At 43.5% G+C, this 18,805-nt stretch overlaps 2 protein-coding genes across 4 annotated transcripts in view; one reads left to right on the top strand and one right to left on the bottom strand.

The window, feature by feature from the left end:
* Positions 1-18,805, top strand: part of topbp1 (DNA topoisomerase II binding protein 1) — a 976,277-nt gene that overhangs the window by 269,457 nt on the left and 688,015 nt on the right. The gene's annotated exons all lie outside the window — the stretch shown is intronic.
* On the bottom strand, positions 13,394-17,894 carry LOC104955369 (calcium-binding protein 1). Its single transcript, XM_010782697.1, has 4 exons — positions 17,804-17,894; positions 16,702-16,811; positions 15,102-15,249; positions 13,394-13,422 (listed from the first exon to the last, which is right to left on the bottom strand). Exons 1-4 carry the CDS (start codon positions 17,892-17,894, stop codon positions 13,394-13,396), a joined length of 378 nt encoding a protein of 125 aa, XP_010780999.1.

Genomic DNA, 18,805 nt, shown 5'->3' on the forward strand with positions numbered 1-18,805 from the left:
CCTTCCTGTCAAGAGTAAAGAGATTTACGGTGAAGCTCCCTGGGTCGTTAGCTAGTGCTCCTCCGAGAGGACCTCCTCGAGATTTGGGCCCCAATACCGATCTTTCGAGTATCTATCTCTTCAGGAACACATTTTGAGAGCGCTCTCAACCGACTTACAGTGCACCGACTTACAAATGCAAACGTCCGTCGGAAAGTCAATGCTAGTGCAATTTGTAGTCAACGGTGTCCGTTTACTACCCACTCTTCGATTTGATAGGATAATTAATACCGGTTACTTGTCCTCACACTAACCAAACTTATCCCACAATCGCAGACAACCACAAGTTCCTTCTTACTGGTTGTGACATCTAGTGGTTGTGATACTCAAATAAAAAAAAGTGTCGTTCGTTGCAACGCGTCATTTCTTCACGGGTTCTATCGAGACCACGTTATTTTACAAGGAACGTCACAAAATGATAATCAGGACTACAAAGAGGATTAATTAGTAACGACGACGTAATTACACATTACAACGTAGTACAATGGCGACATCTACACAAGGCTCGGCGTCGAGGCTAATGTTTGCTCTCAATGTTGCTCTGCACTACCTGCAGTATAATGTTGATCTGCCTATGGAAAGTGTGCTGAAATTCATTTCCGGGTCACTACCGGAGGACCGAGGAGTCGAGGAGTCGAGGAGGGGAAATTTGAGTATTGAGAAACCTCTCATGGATGTGTAATAAGAACTGGATACAGCGTGGGAGGCGGGGCCTCATTCATTCCTATGAGAGTTGCTCAATGGCGCATGATGACAAAATGGCCCAACTTTTGAGAGAGCGAAACGTCACAGATTACCCGGCATACCTGAGAAGTACCCGTATGTGCACTCATAGAGCATGCACACCTTTAACCACGCCGCCCAAAAGGCTCGTTCACATCAAGCACGTGAATTTGCGTACACGTAACAGCACCGCGCGTTTATGACGGCATGGTACTGGATTTATATAAACGAGGCGGCAGTTAGCAGCTAGCGGCTAGCTAGTAAATTATGCTAAGTTACACATCAATCGTTATGTACTTTTATATTACGCTGACATCAGGATCTAGTGATATCCAAGCAACAGAGCTTCATTTAGCATGATACTTGTGTGGGTTGTACATTAAACCACTTGGTAATATATAAAAATGTATATGTTGAAGCCTGATGCTATGCTAAATGCTAATTTCTACCTGAAATGCTTACGTATTTTTAATTACATTTTCGTAAAGCTTTCACTTTTTCAGCGGAATAAATATTATAACTGGTTTTGTTAAGCATTGCCAGCTTCACTGTTGAGCGTGATGTTGTGCCCAGCATTCTCCTGTCCTGTGCTCTGAAATCAAAATGTGGATAAGAATAAAACAACACTAAAATAAACACTACAATACAACTTGTAAAACTTTTGAAAAAACAGAAGGTTGTTCATTTGTGTGTATACATATACAACACAGGCAATATACATATTGTAGGAGCCATATGTTAAAATGTATATTTGAATATTATAATCCTTTTTTATTAGTGCTATCATATCATTTATTTGAACCAGCCGTGTGAAATTGACGGCATAGACGACCGCAGCTGTACGTGATTACGAGACGTTATAGCCAACGGCAGCTGCTGGTGATTGGAGTGTGAGAAGGAGAAAGAAGCACCGAGCAACATAGTTTTTTGACCTGAGAGAATATGTGTTTGTATTTGATACCTTTTTGTGTAAGTAAAAAACAAACTATCCTGAGACGTATTTTGTCCGAGTCAAGCTTATTTGCTATCTGTGAGCCGAATTTTGGATTACTGGAACTACATTACAATTATATATATAATTAATACAACTGTTAATTTGATTAGAGCTTTGACATATATCTTTATTGATATATGTATAAATATGACGACTTAATATATAGTCGGCCGACTATATATTAAGTCGTCATATTTATACATATATCAATAAAGATATATGTCAAAGCTCTAATCAAATTAACAGTTGTATTAATTATATATATAATTGTANGAACAATTTGTCCCACCTGTTGTCACCTGACTTACTCCGGCCTCAGCTGAGACAAAATCATCTTCAAATTGGGCACAGGTAACTCGAACCGTGCAGATTACTCTACGGTTTTTGCCACACTGCGGAAGAAGGGCCGGATGGAACTGATAGGGCTTAAGGGGCAGTGTTTGTTTAAGGGGGTTGAAGGATCAACTTGAAGGATGAGCTGGGGCTGGCAAGAGGATGAAGCCTGCTTGACCTCCCATCCCTTATCTCCTTGGTGTTCCGTCTCGACAGCCGGCTACGGGAACGCCTGTGGCAGGAGCCAAACCGCTGCATTCTCCCTTTTTCTCCTGGCCTAGTAAGTTAAACACTCACCCAATTATGTCCTCTGGTACTCCCACCAACGTCTGGCCTCCACCTCGCCAACCGCATGGCCACCTTTTGTAAGGAGGGAGCAATGCCGTTGGGACGCGCCGGAGAAGGTAACTTCAACTTTAAGATCATTTCAGCCCATGCTACCCTTTGTTTGGTTACCCATGGCTTCGCACCCCACATCCGGATTTCAATTGATTGGGCTGGAGGAAGAATCATTGGAATGGAATCAGTTTGTCCACCTTTAACTGTTTTCAGGTCTGCAGTGTCTCCGTCCTGTTAAACCATCATGCCTTGCTCCATGGCTGTCTTCGTGATGTTGACTTATTTGGTGTTTTCCTGACATTTACACAACCCTGGTTGGGGCCTTCAACAGGGATAAAGCTCTCTCTCTCCACCTCATCGGTCCCTATGATGTTTCCCATCGGATCTCGCTTTCCTGGGGGGCTCCTTTACACCAGCAACTCTTCATCTGTCCCGACCAGAGAGAGCCATGGAGAACATTGACACAGGTGACCTCCCTTTTGCTTTCAGGTATTATTCGTCTTCTTCCTCCCCTCTGGGTTGCGGGTTTCTTCATGACCAGAAGAAAATCATGTCCGACCCCTGATTGATTTGTGTGGAGTTAAAATAACGTTCACAGTTAAAAAAACAAGTACCCCACTTCCCGTGAATAACCTCAGGCTTTGGACGCCTCTCCAAGGTGGCACCATCTTCTCTAAAAACTCGACTCTCAGAAATGGCTCTCCACCTGGTTTCGAATTTGCCAGGGAGATGAGTGGGGGAAGACAGCCTTTAACCACCCTTGGTTCACTTTGAATTTCTTGTCATGCCCCCCTTTGGACTCATCTTAATGCCCAGCTAGTTTCCCAGGGGCCCTTGCTAAAATCATGTCCTGCGCGATTTTCCTCCAACAACCGGTTGTTTTGTGTACCAATTTGACGAACATTTTGATCTTTCCCAAGAGCCCTGGAGGGAATACCAGAAACCACGTCAGTTCAGGGTCTTTACAGAGGCTGCTTGAGAACAAAAACCTGTTCGTTCAAAGCTGAGGAAATGTGAGTTTCAACAACGGGGACAACGGCACGTTTCCTGGATACATCATCAGGGCCAAAGGATGTTGGGAGGCAGGATCCAGGGAAAGACTTCAAGGATGTCACTGGTAAGTGGCCAGTCCCCCCCAACTCGGACAGGAGTTGCAGAGGTTCTGGGATTTGCAAATTCTAATCGCCGGTTCATCAAGACTATCAGCAAGGTTTGAGCTCCTACTTCCAGTCTCGACTTCCATCAAAGTTCAAGTTTCCTGGACCACTGATGCTAACAAAGCCTTTTTTCTTTCAAGTTCCTGTTTCACTTCTGCCCCCCATTTCTCATCAGCGGACTCAAGCAAGCAGTTTGTGTTGAGTTGGGATGGTATCTGACATCGGTTGGCGCTGTTCTGTCCCAGATGCAGGGGCCAAACAATAAACTTCCATCCTTGTTGCTTTCTTTCTTCGCCGTCCTTTCGCCAGGCAGAGGAGGATATATGATGTGGGTAACAGAGAGCTTCTGGCAGTGAGGATTGTCATTGGAGGAGTGGCAAAACTGGCTCGAAGGGCAGCTAGCAGCCATTCCCTTGTTTGGACTGAGACACAAAAACCTTGGAATTCATCCGTTCAGCCAAACGGGGCTAAACTCCCGGACCAAGCCAGGATGGGCCCTCCTTTTGGTCATTTCAACTTCTCACTTCTTATCGCCCTGGTTCTAAAAATACCAAGGCCCGATGCCCTGTCGTCAGGTCGTTCTCGGTCTGTGGACCTGTAACATCCTTTGGACTCAATTTCTCCCCCAAGAGTTGTGTTGTGGTTGCTCTCCACCTGGGGAGAATCAGTACACTCGATCAAGGAGGAGCTTTTGGGAGCAACCAGACCTACATGAGTAGCGGTCGCTAACCTATATCCGTTTGTCCACAACTACAGGACCACGTTCCACCAAAGTTCTGCAAGTGGGTCCACAGCTCCGGTTTCGCACAATCATCCAGGAGACAAACCGACAACAACTCTCAACCTTCTCCGGAAGACATTTCTGGGTTGGCCAAAAGTTGTACAAAAGATATCAAGGAGTTTGTTCAGGGCCTGTACATACCGTTGTGCTAGGAGGCCAAGGCCTCTCATTCATGAGACCTTGCGGGATTGCTTCCATGCCCTCTCCTTTCCATTCAACCCTGGTCACAATTATTGTTCTGGACTTTGTCACCGGCCTACCTCCCTCACAATGTAACACACAACATCCTAACTGTTGTTGACCGTTTCTTCCAAATGTTCCCATTTTGTTAGCCCTGCCCAGCTCCCTCAGCCCTGGAGACCTTCCCAATTACTCTCCCAGCACGTCTTCCGTTTACATGAAATTCCGGGCTGACATCGTCTCCGACCGTGGGCCCTTAGTTCACCTCTCAGTTTGGAAGAATTTTTGTTCCATTCACTTGGTGCATTCTTCAGTCTTACTCTGGAATATCATCCCCAGTCTAACGCCAAACAGAAAGGGGCCAATCAAGGACCTGGGATCAACTCTCCGCTGTGTTGGCCAATCGGCAGTCAGATTACACCTGGAGCTTCCCCTTCCTACCCTGGGTTGAGTATTCCTTCAATTTCACTAACGTCATCTGCTTACTGGTCTCTCTCCCTTTGTAAGCCTCCTTAGGGTACCCAACCTCCCCTGTTTCCTGAGAGGAAGAGAGTGAGTTGGCAGGTCCCATCTCGTCCAGCAACATCTTCGTCGGTGCCGAAAGATTTGGAGGGACACTCTGCTCGGGTACTCCTCCTGGACTTCTTGCCAAGGGAATCAAACGGTCGCTAACCATCAGAGACATGCGCTCCCCCTACACCTGGGACAATCTGTTTGGTTGTCTCCCAAGAACATCTCCCTTCTCAACGAGTCTTAAAAAGCTTGTCCCCTCAGTTTCTTGGCCCCTTCCTCATTTGGAGCGGCATCATTAACCCCTCTGCTGTCCGCTTGTAACTCCCCAGTCATGAAGATTCATCCACCTTTCATGTTTCTCAAATCGAGACTCAGTTCACACCAGCGGACCCTGTGCCCCTCAAACCGTTCCCCCCTCTTTCCCCGAGGTCATCGATGATCATTCCTGCCTACACCGTTGCGCCAGGGCAGGGGGCTTGCAATACTTGGTGATTTGGGAGGGTTTAAACCCCTGGGAAACGTTGCTGGGTTCCTCGGTCACGCATCATTGGAACCCTTGTCATGGTGGTGAGTTTCCACAGGGCACCACCCTGTCACTCTGGTATTCCTTCTACTCACATACAACCTGTTATATACCCGGCTTCTCACCATCCAGTATTCCACCAGTTACGTCTCTCACCTAATCTTAGGTAGGTAATTACGTCTTGGTATTAGCTATTAGCAAAACTTAATCTCAGCGTTCCAGTAAATCCTCATCTTATGCTCTCTCTGTTCAGAATCCATCTGCCTACTCCTCTGCCTGCCACGTCCAGCCACCAACCCCTCGTCTGTGTTCCTCCGTGCTTCCACGCACACCTGCCCCAGCCTGCTTGCTCTCGTCAGCTCTGGATCCCCGGCTCACCTTGCCTGTGTTCCTCCGTGCATCTCCGCACACCTGCTCCAGCCTGCTCGCTCTCGCAAACTTTGGATCCCCGGCTTTGGACATCCGCTCCACCTCCAGAGAAACTCTCTGGCCCTGGACATTCTGAATACCTATTCCCTCTGCTGTTCAGTATACCCGGTTTGGGAAATAAAGCCTTTTGCTTCATAAACTTCAGTCTCCTCTCAATAGTGAAGGAAAGACGGCCGGCCAAAATCACCCACTGTGTGAACGTGAAAATGAATAGAATATCACCTCCCATCTTAAGAGCAATCTGACTATTATAACTATCCATCCATCCATCTTCTCCCGCTTATCCGTGGTTGGGTCGCGGAGGTAGCAGTTCCAGCAGAGAGCCCCAAACTTTCTTTTCCCTGGCCACATCAACCAGATCCCAAGGCGCTCCCAGGCCAGCGAAGAGATATAATCCCTCCACCTGGTTCTAGGTCTACACCTTGGTCTCTTCCCAGCTGGATGTGCCTGGAACACCTCCCTAGGGAGGCGCCCAGGTGGCATCCTAACTAGGTGCCCGAACCACCTCAACTGGCTCCTTTCGACGCAAAGGAGTTATAACTATTATACTATTATTATACTATTATGTTAAGAAAGCTTAATTAAATATCTGCCACACAACATAAGTAACCGGATCAAAGTAACATTACGTAGCCTACAGTCCGCGGCACAGTGAGTGCAGGCGTCAATGTGTCCCATTATCATTCATATCACATCATAATGTATCATATATTTCCTTATCTAAGTCAGCTCCTCGAGCCGTATCTGGCCGTGCAACACTCACAGTGTCACATACTGTATGCAGAAGTATTATTTTAAGCAACACATTAAGTTGACGAAACACTCGAGACAAATGTAATTAAAGTCAGATCCACTCGTGTCTTAGACAGGGTAGTGATATCATAAACCTGTTAATGTACGGCGCATTCAAACACTTTCTCTTTTAGCAGCTGTATTCACCTTGCAGGTGCAGCTATGTGGCTTTGATCCTGGATAAAGTGTTTAAGTCATGGATGTTTAAAGTTTAACTTCTTCATATGTCTAATATTATAGTTTACTTTTCATTCAGGAAGTATGACGCTGCGCTGTCAGTACGCTTCTCCATGTTTTTGATTGGTCAAATGTTGCTAACCCCGCCCCTTTCATGTGAACGCGCACTCAGCCGGACAGAGAAACCCTGGCTTGAGTTACCGAGTTGATAACCAGCGTCGTAGGACAGCTTAGCGAGATCGCGTTTGTTTTGGGTTAGTTAAGCCAAATAACTCAAACATATCCAGGGATGTTGAACTGGATTCGCAGTACAGGCCTCAGCTGTCTGGTCTCCGGCCGAGCCACTCCCATCACTCCAGAAGCCGGCGCTCTAACCACACCCCACTGCATGTTTGGAAAATAAAATGTAAATGTGTTGTTCAACCAAAAAACACTTGATTTTTCCACTTATATATTCATATTCTGTATGATATAACCTAGACATCGTATCTACCTCTGACATGTAAAAACCTTTTTGAAAAGGTATTTGCAGGCAAACTAACTGAGTGTTTTTCACAGATCCTGTGTGACCTGCTCTCCCCCACTGGTGAGAATGTGAAGGTTGGCCTGAGGGAAACCACTCAGAACACGTCGCCTCGCCTGCGCAGTAAAACCCTGGTGGCCGATGCCCAAGAACAACCGCAGAGCCCGGTCAAAAGACAACACCAACCGCCAGCCCGCGCCGCCTTGGCACACCAACACCAGGACAGCCAGGAGGTACGAGCAGGCGAATTATAATATCACATTGTTCAGTTCGTTCTTCATATATGGTTTCTTTAATCATTTCTGTTGATCTTCTGTGATTCAGAGGCGCGGGGAGAGCCTGGAGCGGTCCGGTCTGAGCCGAGCTCACTCGATGCGGATGTGCGACCTGAGCTGTGGAGAGGAAGGGCTGAAGAGAGTCTGCTCTGCTCCTCAGCTGGGGGACGAGGACAAAGGGAGTCTGCTGAAGAGGAAGCTGTTTGTGTCCGACACAGAACGTTCTGTTGTAGGCAGTGGGGGTAGCAAGTATAAAAAACAAGGTCTGTGGGCAATCCCCCCATGTTACTGCTGTCTCTTCTTCCTGATGTATTTTACTTCATTTCCAAGTCATATTCCTTCTACTTCTGTTCACATCAATATATTTAAAAACTAAAATACATTACACATGAACATGAAGTGAAGTGGACACTTTTGAGGTTTTTCGCAAATACAAATTGGTAATCAGCACATCTAATATACCAGGGAAATATTAACTGACATCTTAGCAGAGTTAACAACTAAATGTTAAATGCTTTTTACTCTATTAAGATTTGGTGAAAGGCTCCAAACAAAAGGCTGCCAAAGCAAAGACGTGCAGAAGTGTTCCTGAGGATCAGGTGGACCCTAACGAGTGGGAGTGCTCTCTCTGCATGAGGTAAGATCACACACGGGTGGGCCGAACACACACATTTACCTTGATGTTTACACATTGTGCCTTTTTTAAATGACTGAGAATGTAAAACTGACTGTTGGACGTTGAATGCAGGTTGTTCTACGAGCCTGTGACGACTCCATGTGGCCACACCTTCTGTAAAAACTGTTTGGAGCGCTGCTTGGACCATACGCCCCAGTGTCCCCTCTGTAAAGAGAGCCTGAAAGAGGTGAGACAACGTATAGAGTCTGGACATTCTACTTTTTGCACTAAGTAAAATGTCGGTCCTCGCTTCCTGTTTTAACCCTGAACTCTTACCTTGCTCTCTTCAGTATCTAGCATGTAGAAAGTACATGGTGACAACTGTCTTGGAGAAGCTGATCAAACAGTATTTGAGTAAGGAGTATGAAGAGAGGACTAAAACATATCTGGAGGAGACCAGAGAACTTTCTGAGTAAGCATTTCCCCCTCTCGTCTGGGTTTATTCCAACAATCATGATCAGTTATTTTAAATGTGTCAGAAGCTCTAAACATGTTTCTCCTTCTCGCCCTCTGTGCAGTCTGACGAAGAATGTGCCTATCTTTGTGTGTACCATGGCTTACCCCACCGTGCCTTGCCCACTGCATGTCTTCGAGCCGCGTTACCGCCTCATGCTCCGCCGCTGCATGGACACGGGCACGCGGAAGTTTGGGATGTGTATTAATGATCCCCAGAAAGGGTAAGTGCATTTGTATGAATTACAACATGGAGCGACCCTCAAACCAGACATATGGAATGGAAAAATGTGTCTATACCAATAAACTAAATGGTGCTCCCCTGCAGGTTTGTAGACCATGGCTGCATGCTGACCATCAGGAGTGTCCATTTCCTGCCTGACGGACGGTCAGTAGTGGACACCATCGGAGGGAAACGCTTCCGGGTCCTGACACGAGGGATGATGGATGGTTACAGCACTGCGAACATCGAGCATCTGGGCGACACCAGGGTAAAAACCACGACAACTCTTTTTTAAGGATAATATGTTCAGTATATAAAATCCTGGTCTTCAAAAATCCGTTTTACATTTTTATTTACCAGGGTTTATTTTGAGTGGGGTATTTCTTTAGGTTATTTGTTAAGTTTAAACAATCCAAAAGTGACTAAGAGGTCAAATGATTCCTGTCCGTCAGGTGGAGGACAGCGGGGAGCTTGTGAAACTCCAAGAGCTTCACGATGCCGTGTATGAGCAGGCCCGCGACTGGTTCCAAAACCTCAAGGTCCACTTCCACGACCAGATCCTGCAGCACTTTGGACCCATGCCAGAGCGAGAAGCTGACATCCAGGTAAACATCCAGCACCCCACTTCCATCTACAGAGATGTGCCTGTTTCCCTTCATATTATTCCTAGAAAATTATTCCCACTTCAAGCTTCTTTAAGCAATACAGAGTTAATCTTCTTTAGCAGAGTGGTTTACTTAACTGTGTTATTACGCACATTTGCACTTTCCTGGAATATTGGAGGTTTAAAATGAGGGATTGGATCGACCTTGTAAAAAAGAGCAATATAAAGAAAAACTAGTTAACTTGTAAAAATGATATCTTGTACTAAATTAAACATCTCATGCGGCGTGGGCTCACCAGAATATGAACACATGGGAACAACAATATGTGTTGTTTAATAAAGCGTCCACCAGATGAGAAAGTGAGAATGCTCTGCAGTGAGTTGGCAGCCTGTGGCAGCAAAGCAGACGTTCGTGCGGACTGTTAAGAACATTAAATCCCAACTTTTTACACAGCCAGATAAACTGAGAAAATATAGCGCGCAAAGGTTGATAGAAGACATATTGTTATATTATTATTATTCTAGGAACTGGTATCAGCTGGCCTTGAGAAGTCCTTTTCTTCGAAATACTGCAGGGTTTGTACAGCTTTCATTACCTCGTCTGACACAGAGAGACTTCACGGATTCTAAAATTAGATTGTCTCATGACACAATTGCATTTTGGGGAAACCCACATTACTACGGATTCACCTGGCTCAGAGGCTTTAATACCGGAACAAAGTTGTTGTGTTCGCTGAGCTCCCGCTCGTAGGCTGCAGCGCCGACAGGGATTACAGCTCCGCTCTTTGCAGCACCAAAGGGCGGAGTTCATTGACAATACGGCCTAAAGAGCTTTATGGGTGCTTCATACATAATCCCAGCAGCTTTCTTGCATCAGATCAGTCATAAAGAGATTCTCCAACACTGAACACTCGATTTTTTGAGTTATGTGATTCTAAAAATGATTACAGTATCTTGCCTAATGGCCAATGGAAATTGGGGCACAGACAAAGTCACTTCAAACCCTTTGAAGTGTAAAGCACATTTAGTATCTGGCTGTGGTGCCCTGGGATTGATTTCAGCCATGTAATTGTGCCGCAGACATGCATTCCTCTGGCAGTGTGTAGCTTAGTATATACGCAATCCTTAATCAATACAAAGTGAGTGCTTCACTTACATGCCAAATGAGTGCCAGTGAGAAAGGCCTGATGATATTTATAGCTTTTATTTTATGCACAAGAATCTAGCACCATACGACTGTGAACGTAGCTCTTATTAACGATTGTGTAGTTTCTGTAACACTCTCATGTCTAATTCCTCTCCTCCTCTCTTCCAGGCGACTCCCAATGGTCCGGCCTGCTGCTGGTGGCTGTTGGCTGTTCTGCCCATCGACCCCCGCTACCAGCTCTCTGTCCTCTCCATGACCAGCCTCAAAAAACGCCTTGTGAAGATCCAGCACATCCTCACATATCTGCAGAGCATCCCCAACAACTAGAGCTTCCTCTTCTGATCACCACAAATATTCAATGGACTTTGTAATGACAGTCAAGCAACCTTGCAACAATATCACAAAATCTTCTGTTTCTACTGGCATCTTACACTTCAACTTCTCTTTACAACAAAACCCCTAGTTTAACAGCTTCTAGTATAGAGCCTACAGGAAACAAAAGACAAGCTGAAACCTGATTGAAATGTGGATCACTGAAATCAAAGATGTGGCCAAAACCACCTCAGGGATATTCCCACTGACACACATTATTTGTGTGATTGTCAAAATATATTTTGGAAAATAACACAAATATTAGAGCCACTATTCTCATCTGCTCTCAATCCTAATAGCTTCTCATCTGATAAGAATGTGGCTCAATTAGTTTGTTAAAGCACAGTTTCTATTACACTAGATTGACATTGCATTGATGCTGTTAAAGGCAAAAACTATTTTAACGATCAACCCTTAATGATATTACTTACGGAGCTGAAGGGAGGAGAGTAGTATAGTTTGTGTGGAATCCTCCCTGGGGAGATCTGATAAAGGAGGTTTCCTGTTTGTTTTGCCGGCTGGCTGTAAGATTTATGTTAATTTTGAGGAGGGGTGATGTGATTCTGCGGAACAAATCCTAAATGCTGAAAGTCCAAAGACCTGATAGCAAGATGTGGTTTAGATAATCCACTTAGTGGAAGTTGTGCATGATAAGCATGTGCCTCTTAGTAAGAGGAAAGGACACTCCTGTTGAAAGACTAAAACAATGTTTCTTCTCTTCCAAGTTGTCATGCAAAGATCGGGCATATTATCCCTCTTTATCAGGTCTAAGCCTCACTCCTGGCCCTTAAATGTAATCTGTATCCTATGCTTTCTTTTAATGCTTTTCTTCTCCTCACAGTTACCCTAAATCGTACGCACTATCTTTGAAAATGTTGATTTGTTATGCACATTTGGATAACGTGGTTGAGTTGGATGATATCATGTATAAGATTCAGTGGTTCTTTCTATAAATCGTCAATCTTCTAAACAAAAAAGTTCAGACACCCGTTTCATTAATTTAAATTGAATTAATTTATAAGTAGGAATATATTTGTACATTCTAATGTGAAGAAGAATATCTGAAGGGGTTCTTGCAATATTATAGCAAATCGAAACCGGACAACATGGATACAACATAAGGTTAGATGACCCGTCATTGAGAGCTGCTCTGTCCAAATGGAGGGAGGAGGAGCTGCGGTGCTTCAGTCAGTGCTGCGATTGCCTTACACCATTTTGGTATTGTGATTTTTAACAACACAACGCATTGACTTGGTCACCATTGCTTTTTTAGCCATAGGGTGAAGTATGTTTTCATTTTTTTCCAGTGGAACCATTTGTTCACATTGTGTATTCCAAATCCTAAAGACACAAGATTCAAGGCTGTTGTATGGATAAGACACCTGTTAAAATAAAAAAGGCTTTTTGGTCAGATGTTTAAGTTATAATTTTTCCATAATAAATGCACATCTTTTTCAGCCTCGGTGTTCACTGTTTGACCCCTTTAATAGAAGACCTGTAGCTATCTGCACAACTGGAGATGTACTTCAAAGCAAGGACCTCACTTAAAAAGCCCCAAAAATATTTCAAAGCATTTATTTCTCGATAACATTAAATATTCATGACTACATTTAAAAAAAACTTTATTTATCACAAGTTTCAACTCTTAACTAGACGGTTTGGGGTGGGTTTATTAGATTTGATTGACCTTAACCAAACTGTCCACTACTATCAAAATTGTCACTCTGATTGCATTATTGTATTTTATGATTTCAACAAAGCCCCTCCCCTTCAAAACCAGTCCGAAAGGAAGAGGAAAACATAACTACAACTATTAAATATACTAAAGTCCTTAAAGAAACGAAAGTTAAAATGTTATCAGTGGGTATAGAAAGTTAATGCACATTCATTTAAAAGCTCTTAGAGCATGGACACGTTCTAACCACAAGGGGGCGACAGTGCAGCATAACAGTTACAAATGTTTCATAACTCCCCTTTACCCTCTTGTACTTACTCAAACTCAACATTAATGAAAATAAGTTTTATTTTACTCAATTACATTTTTGTACGAGCATACACTTGAAATGTCACAGGAACACATTGCAACAGCAGGAAGAGTTGGTACTTGTGAACCAACGCCTCCATCTTCTTCCATCAGGGGTCATCGTGCAGAAAGCATCATAACAAACTCTGCAGAGGGAGACAGAGACAGCAGATCCACAGATAAGGACTAATGACACTCTAACATCATAAAAAGAGAGCTTGAGATGCAGCCACATTATTTTTAGCCAATGTATCGGAAACTAACACAGCACATGTTGTGATGTAATGAAATTAGTAAATGGGAAATAGATGCAGTGACGGACTAATACCAAAATAAGGGAGTTAAATATGACTCTTTTTTTAATATTAGACTGGTTTTCTTGGGAGATTTCAATCACAAGTCTGGATTTAAAGGATGACAACTCCAACACTGCCAGTTTCAAGGCTCTCAAAATCTATTCATGTAATCAGTGATCAGTTTTCTTACCACTTTTTTCACTATTATAGATTAACGTGTCAATCAGGATAGCCATGTCCTGTCAATGTAACCAAGCTTGAGGCTGGGGTCGCTAAATCAATCCAGTCAATCATGACTTCCATTTCCCATTGTGACCCTGAAGTGCTTTGCTCTGAAAGACGTCTGGTTATAGGTGTGAATCTATTGATTGACAGAGTACTAAAGCCTAATTCCAGATTAACCCACTAGCTTTATCTCTTGAGGTGCTCCTCTAACCATTTTCTGTAAAAAATAAGTGAAGTGAGCGGAACAGCAGCTCCTAACACTTCAGTTCGACCTGCCGTCTGGATACTGAGAGGGTCTTCTCTCGGAGGCTGTGGAAGCTGGTTTTTCTGCCCATGTGGTTGAGCTGGACAGACACACCCCAACGCTGCCCCAGGGGCTAATTGATGATAATGAGCTGCACCTGCTTATTGATCCCTTCAGGGACTGACACGCCTTTTCATATGTTCCCAATAATTGTAGTTGATTGGGTTGCTGAGACAAGACAAACAGGATCACACCTCTAAGCCCCCAGTGTGCTGCAGCCTATAATCTCACCGACGTGCATGTGGTGCTGACGTAAATGTGTGCCTATGTGTGTGTGTGAATGTGTCCCAGTGCTTTGTTTATTTGCTTGGGAGGTACAATATGGTAATGACATGTTTGCAAAGTCCTTGAACTGCCCAAGTGTGTGTTCTCTTTATGATATGTGACAGTTGTCCAGGCATGTGTATTGATTGTATTAATGCACTCCTGATTAGATTGGATTGGCCCCTCCAGCTAACCCACCTTGATTTAACCATCCCTGCTTTCCCATCTCAGCATTTTCCCGCCTAATTTGTAACACATTTTCTCGTCTGTCACCTTCATCCTCAAACCAATCCAACAATGTTCATTTACTCCTCTGCTTTGTCCTTCCTAGTCCGCTCTTGCCCCATGAACACCAGCAGTTACAGACCTTTTTTGTCTGATTTACTCGTGCTCCCGTCAGGTCAGATTACCTCAAGTATTTTCTTTATAAACACTATGTCCATCACATTCCAAATGTGTGATGAATTGATAATAAACTACGATTATGTTATAATCTTCTGCATCTCAACCTACCCAAGTCGTTTTGTTTCATTAAACTAAACAGTAGTTGCAGTAAATCGCATCCTCTGGCAACTGCACAAGTACCCTTGGTTGATAATCACTGTATTATGTATCAACCATCCCCTTGTCACAGTGTTTTATCACCGTGTTTAATAATTGTTTTAATGTCCTCTCACACCTTGCCTAGGGTCTAATTGTTTCCCTCCAACTCTCCCCCGAGTCCCCAACCGCTCACCATCAAAGTCAATGCTGCCATCTTTGTTGAGGTCAATGTCGCTGAGGATCTCCTCCAGTTCGCCTTTCTTTAACTTCTCCCCCAGGAGGTTCTTCATGCCCTCCTTCAGCTCATCATGTGTGATCTTTCCATCCCCATCACAATCAAACTACAACATGTTCGGTGAGTGGAGAGCAAGGAGGTGGGGACATGTGCATGAGGAGAGACAAACACTCACATGAAGAGGATCAGAGATGGCACAAGGATTAGATAGGAACATTACTTGTTTCTGAGCTAATGAGGAGGGTGGGGATTGATCACAGTATGATGTAATGCATAGGGGAGGAGAAGACAGACAGAGTGAGGAGAGTTATCAAAAGAGATACACATATTTCAAGATGATTTTATGCAGAGTGTAGTCACAAGAAGGCAGCATGAGGTCCCTGGAAGTCTGAAAACAGCTAGAGTGTGCAGATGGGACAACGCTGACTCATGAGGTGTTAGTGCTAGAGTGAGAAACACTTTTAAAGTGAGGGCTGAGTTGGTAAGAGTTGACAATGTATTCCTTTTTGTCACGGAATAAACTATACTCTGATGTGGCAGTTGAGAGCTACTGTATTATATCCCACAAATTGAACGACTCATCAGAACATGTGATTGTGTAAGCTTTAAACAGCGCTACTCAGGACCTTGGTGATGACGCACTTGTGATGAATTAACTCCAGATATAATAGCAGATGAATATGTAGCGTTGCCTTCTCAAAATAGAGGGCACATTTCTTCTTCTCATACGCACGCAGATGAATGTTGCTGAAGGTGTCTTGCCATCAGGTTTTGATGGCAAGACTTCAAGATTTTTGAGAAAGAAATATTGTCACAAAGCTCAATGATCAAGGTCAGTAAAAGGTGTGTTATATAATTGACACAAATTATAATAGTTCCATAAATATACTTTTTAATTATAATATTGATGGCAGCTGATAATTTACCCTATTCTTTTGTTAAGAGCCAGAATTTAGTCATATACTAAAAAGCCCAGGACTAATAATATACATAATTTACTCCCAGTACCATAATTACTCTATAATATGTTTTCAGTTATAATCATTAGGAGCACATTATAACCTTTGTCTGTTTAGCAGTTATCATTAAAAACGGCTATAATGCGCTAAATGAAAAACCCACTTGTGTGAAGCTTTAATAAAAAAACACAATCATCTCATTTGTTTAGCTTGGTCGGCGGCTACGTCATCAATTCAACATGTAAGTAATACCACTGCATTCACGTCAAAGAGAGGAACTCAATAGTTCCTCAAGGTTACTGATCCACAAATTAACAGGTGAGTCAAACAAGTGTAGAATATAAAGGGTGGCAATGTATGTGGCAGGATCCAGACTTTATAAAAACATCATCATTTTGTAATATTTTCCTTCCTCAAAATGTTTAACTTCTGCATTAATTAATGGCTCACTAACACTCTCCCCCTCTCACTTGTTTACCCGTAAGAGCCGTATGTTTTGGTACTCTCTAAGGAAAGGTCATGTTGCACACTTCAAAGTATGTCACAGTACCCTGCTTGAAATCAGACTTCTTTTGAGTCCCTGGCTGGGGACCTCTTACTTGTTTGAAGGCGCAGCGGAGCTCCTTCAGCCCGACCATATGAGCAGTCTCAGCCAGCATCCTTGGCCCCATTAACTCGCAGAAATCATCAAAGTCTACATGACCGCCCCCTGCAAGAGGCCGAGGACAAACACAGCAATGTACACAGAAGACACATGCACAGGTACACAGTCAAATCTGGAGAGTTAATTTAACACTCATAGATAAGGACCATTATGTTCACTGGCTCAGTGTTCAAATTAACTCTTTAAGTGTTAATTTAACACTTAAAGAGTGTTAATCCCTCCCTTTAAGTGTTAATTATTGCTCTATTTTGGTTTAGAGCAATAAGTAGGCCTATCCGTAGAATATTTTCTAGATGGTCCTTATCTATGAGTGTTAAATTATCACTCCAGATTCGACTGTGTAGACTACCAAGTAATCATGTTTATGCCTCCCTGGAGTGCTTATGACAGAATAATTCAGATCCTATACTGGAACCTATGCAATTGTTACTATTCCAATTCGGCAAGTACAAGCTAAACATAACATTTACACAATTAAAAAAATCAAATAGTTACAGTTTATGTACACATACAGTAGACTCAAGGCATCATTTGGAGTTGTGTTTCCTGTGGCCAAAATTCAATCCCCATTTAGCTTGATTTTGGTCTCCACCAGCTCCGGAGAAACATATCTGGTTCTACGGCTTCTGAATGCTGTACTGTTTTCACCAGGTAGTTGTTCACTTTTCAGCCTGGTGCTGGACAAACAAGTGTTTTATGAGATTCTACACTAAAAAGTTGCCTGCAGCATCTTCAAACAATGTTTAGGGAAGCTGTAAAGTGCGGACCATGGACCAAAACCAAAACAATGAGCTGAAAGAGGCTTAAACCCTCAGTGGAGCTGAGGGGGACTGCAGTGTTGATGATAACTCTTGTTTGGTTCAAACTGAGCTACCCCTCTCAAATTAGGCCACATGTAGAAATGAAATCCAATCCAAAAGGAAAACAGGGATTGAGGTTCTCTTTTAAAGCTCTTTTTTTATTATTTATAAAACGATTTCTCTTTTTTGATGTGCAAAGGCTTTTTAGTAAACAGTCTGTGAAAGTTTGACCCTTACCCCCATATTTACACAACAATAATATAATGTCCTTCTTCCTGACGTACGGCTTCTTAGCGCGACTTGTCACGGAGGTGATCTCTGGGCCCATAGATCTCGGCCTCCGTTACGGGTTGTATAGCTTAATTGTGGTTGATTGTGTTCACCTGGTGCCCTGTGTTGTCCCCTCCCCCCTACGTAGACATAGCGGGAAATACCGTAGCCTTTCAAGTAATTTGAAAAGTGATCTTCCATTACCAATCTGCGTTCTTCGGACCCGTACGGGTAACCATTCGAAATAGAAAGACGTAAAAATCTTTATACGTTTGATCAACTATAAATGACGAAAACAATAATGTTGTGAAAACAAAACTCCTCTAGTCGATGAACAACAACGGTGAATTCGATTACAAAGAGAGAGAGGAACTTAGTCGGTCTGATATCTGAAGAAAAGTTATTTGGTACGGAAGAAATACGTCAAAACGTTGTATTAATTTAAACATGTAACAACCCCAGGCCTGCCTCTTCCAGTTGTTATTACATAATTGGAACCCACGGTGCGTCACGAGTGGACCTTTCCAAAAACCGGATTTCCGGAAACAGGGACCGGCGGCGTCGAGTCTAAACTTAGACTGGACGCCTTGAAACCGATGGTACGTAGGAGAGTTATAGAGGGGGAAACAGGAGACAGGTAAAAGTCATAAAAGTCGACCAGACGATAATAATTTTCACCAATTTGGGTTTCCTTTAATAGAGTTTTTTTTTAAGCACAAATGTCCCAAAAGATTTCCGGTGTCAGCGACACTCCTGGACTGGCGAAACTCGCCGGGCTGGTCGTTCCTCCGTCTCCGTCTTCCAGTTTATGTTGGCCCACCCACCCCTAAATATATGTGGTATGTTATCTATCGTGGTGTCGGAGATTAGGACGACACCAAAGGTACTCGTGTCGGACGTCCGTGGTCCTAGAGTGTGGTGTGTCGAGAGCTGACTTCGCTTTGCGGATTTATGTGTGTAATTAGTTAG

Source organism: Notothenia coriiceps, unplaced genomic scaffold (assembly GCF_000735185.1).
Source record: "Notothenia coriiceps isolate Sejong01 unplaced genomic scaffold, NC01 NC01_scaffold00024667, whole genome shotgun sequence".
Lineage (NCBI taxonomy): Eukaryota > Metazoa > Chordata > Actinopteri > Perciformes > Nototheniidae > Notothenia > Notothenia coriiceps.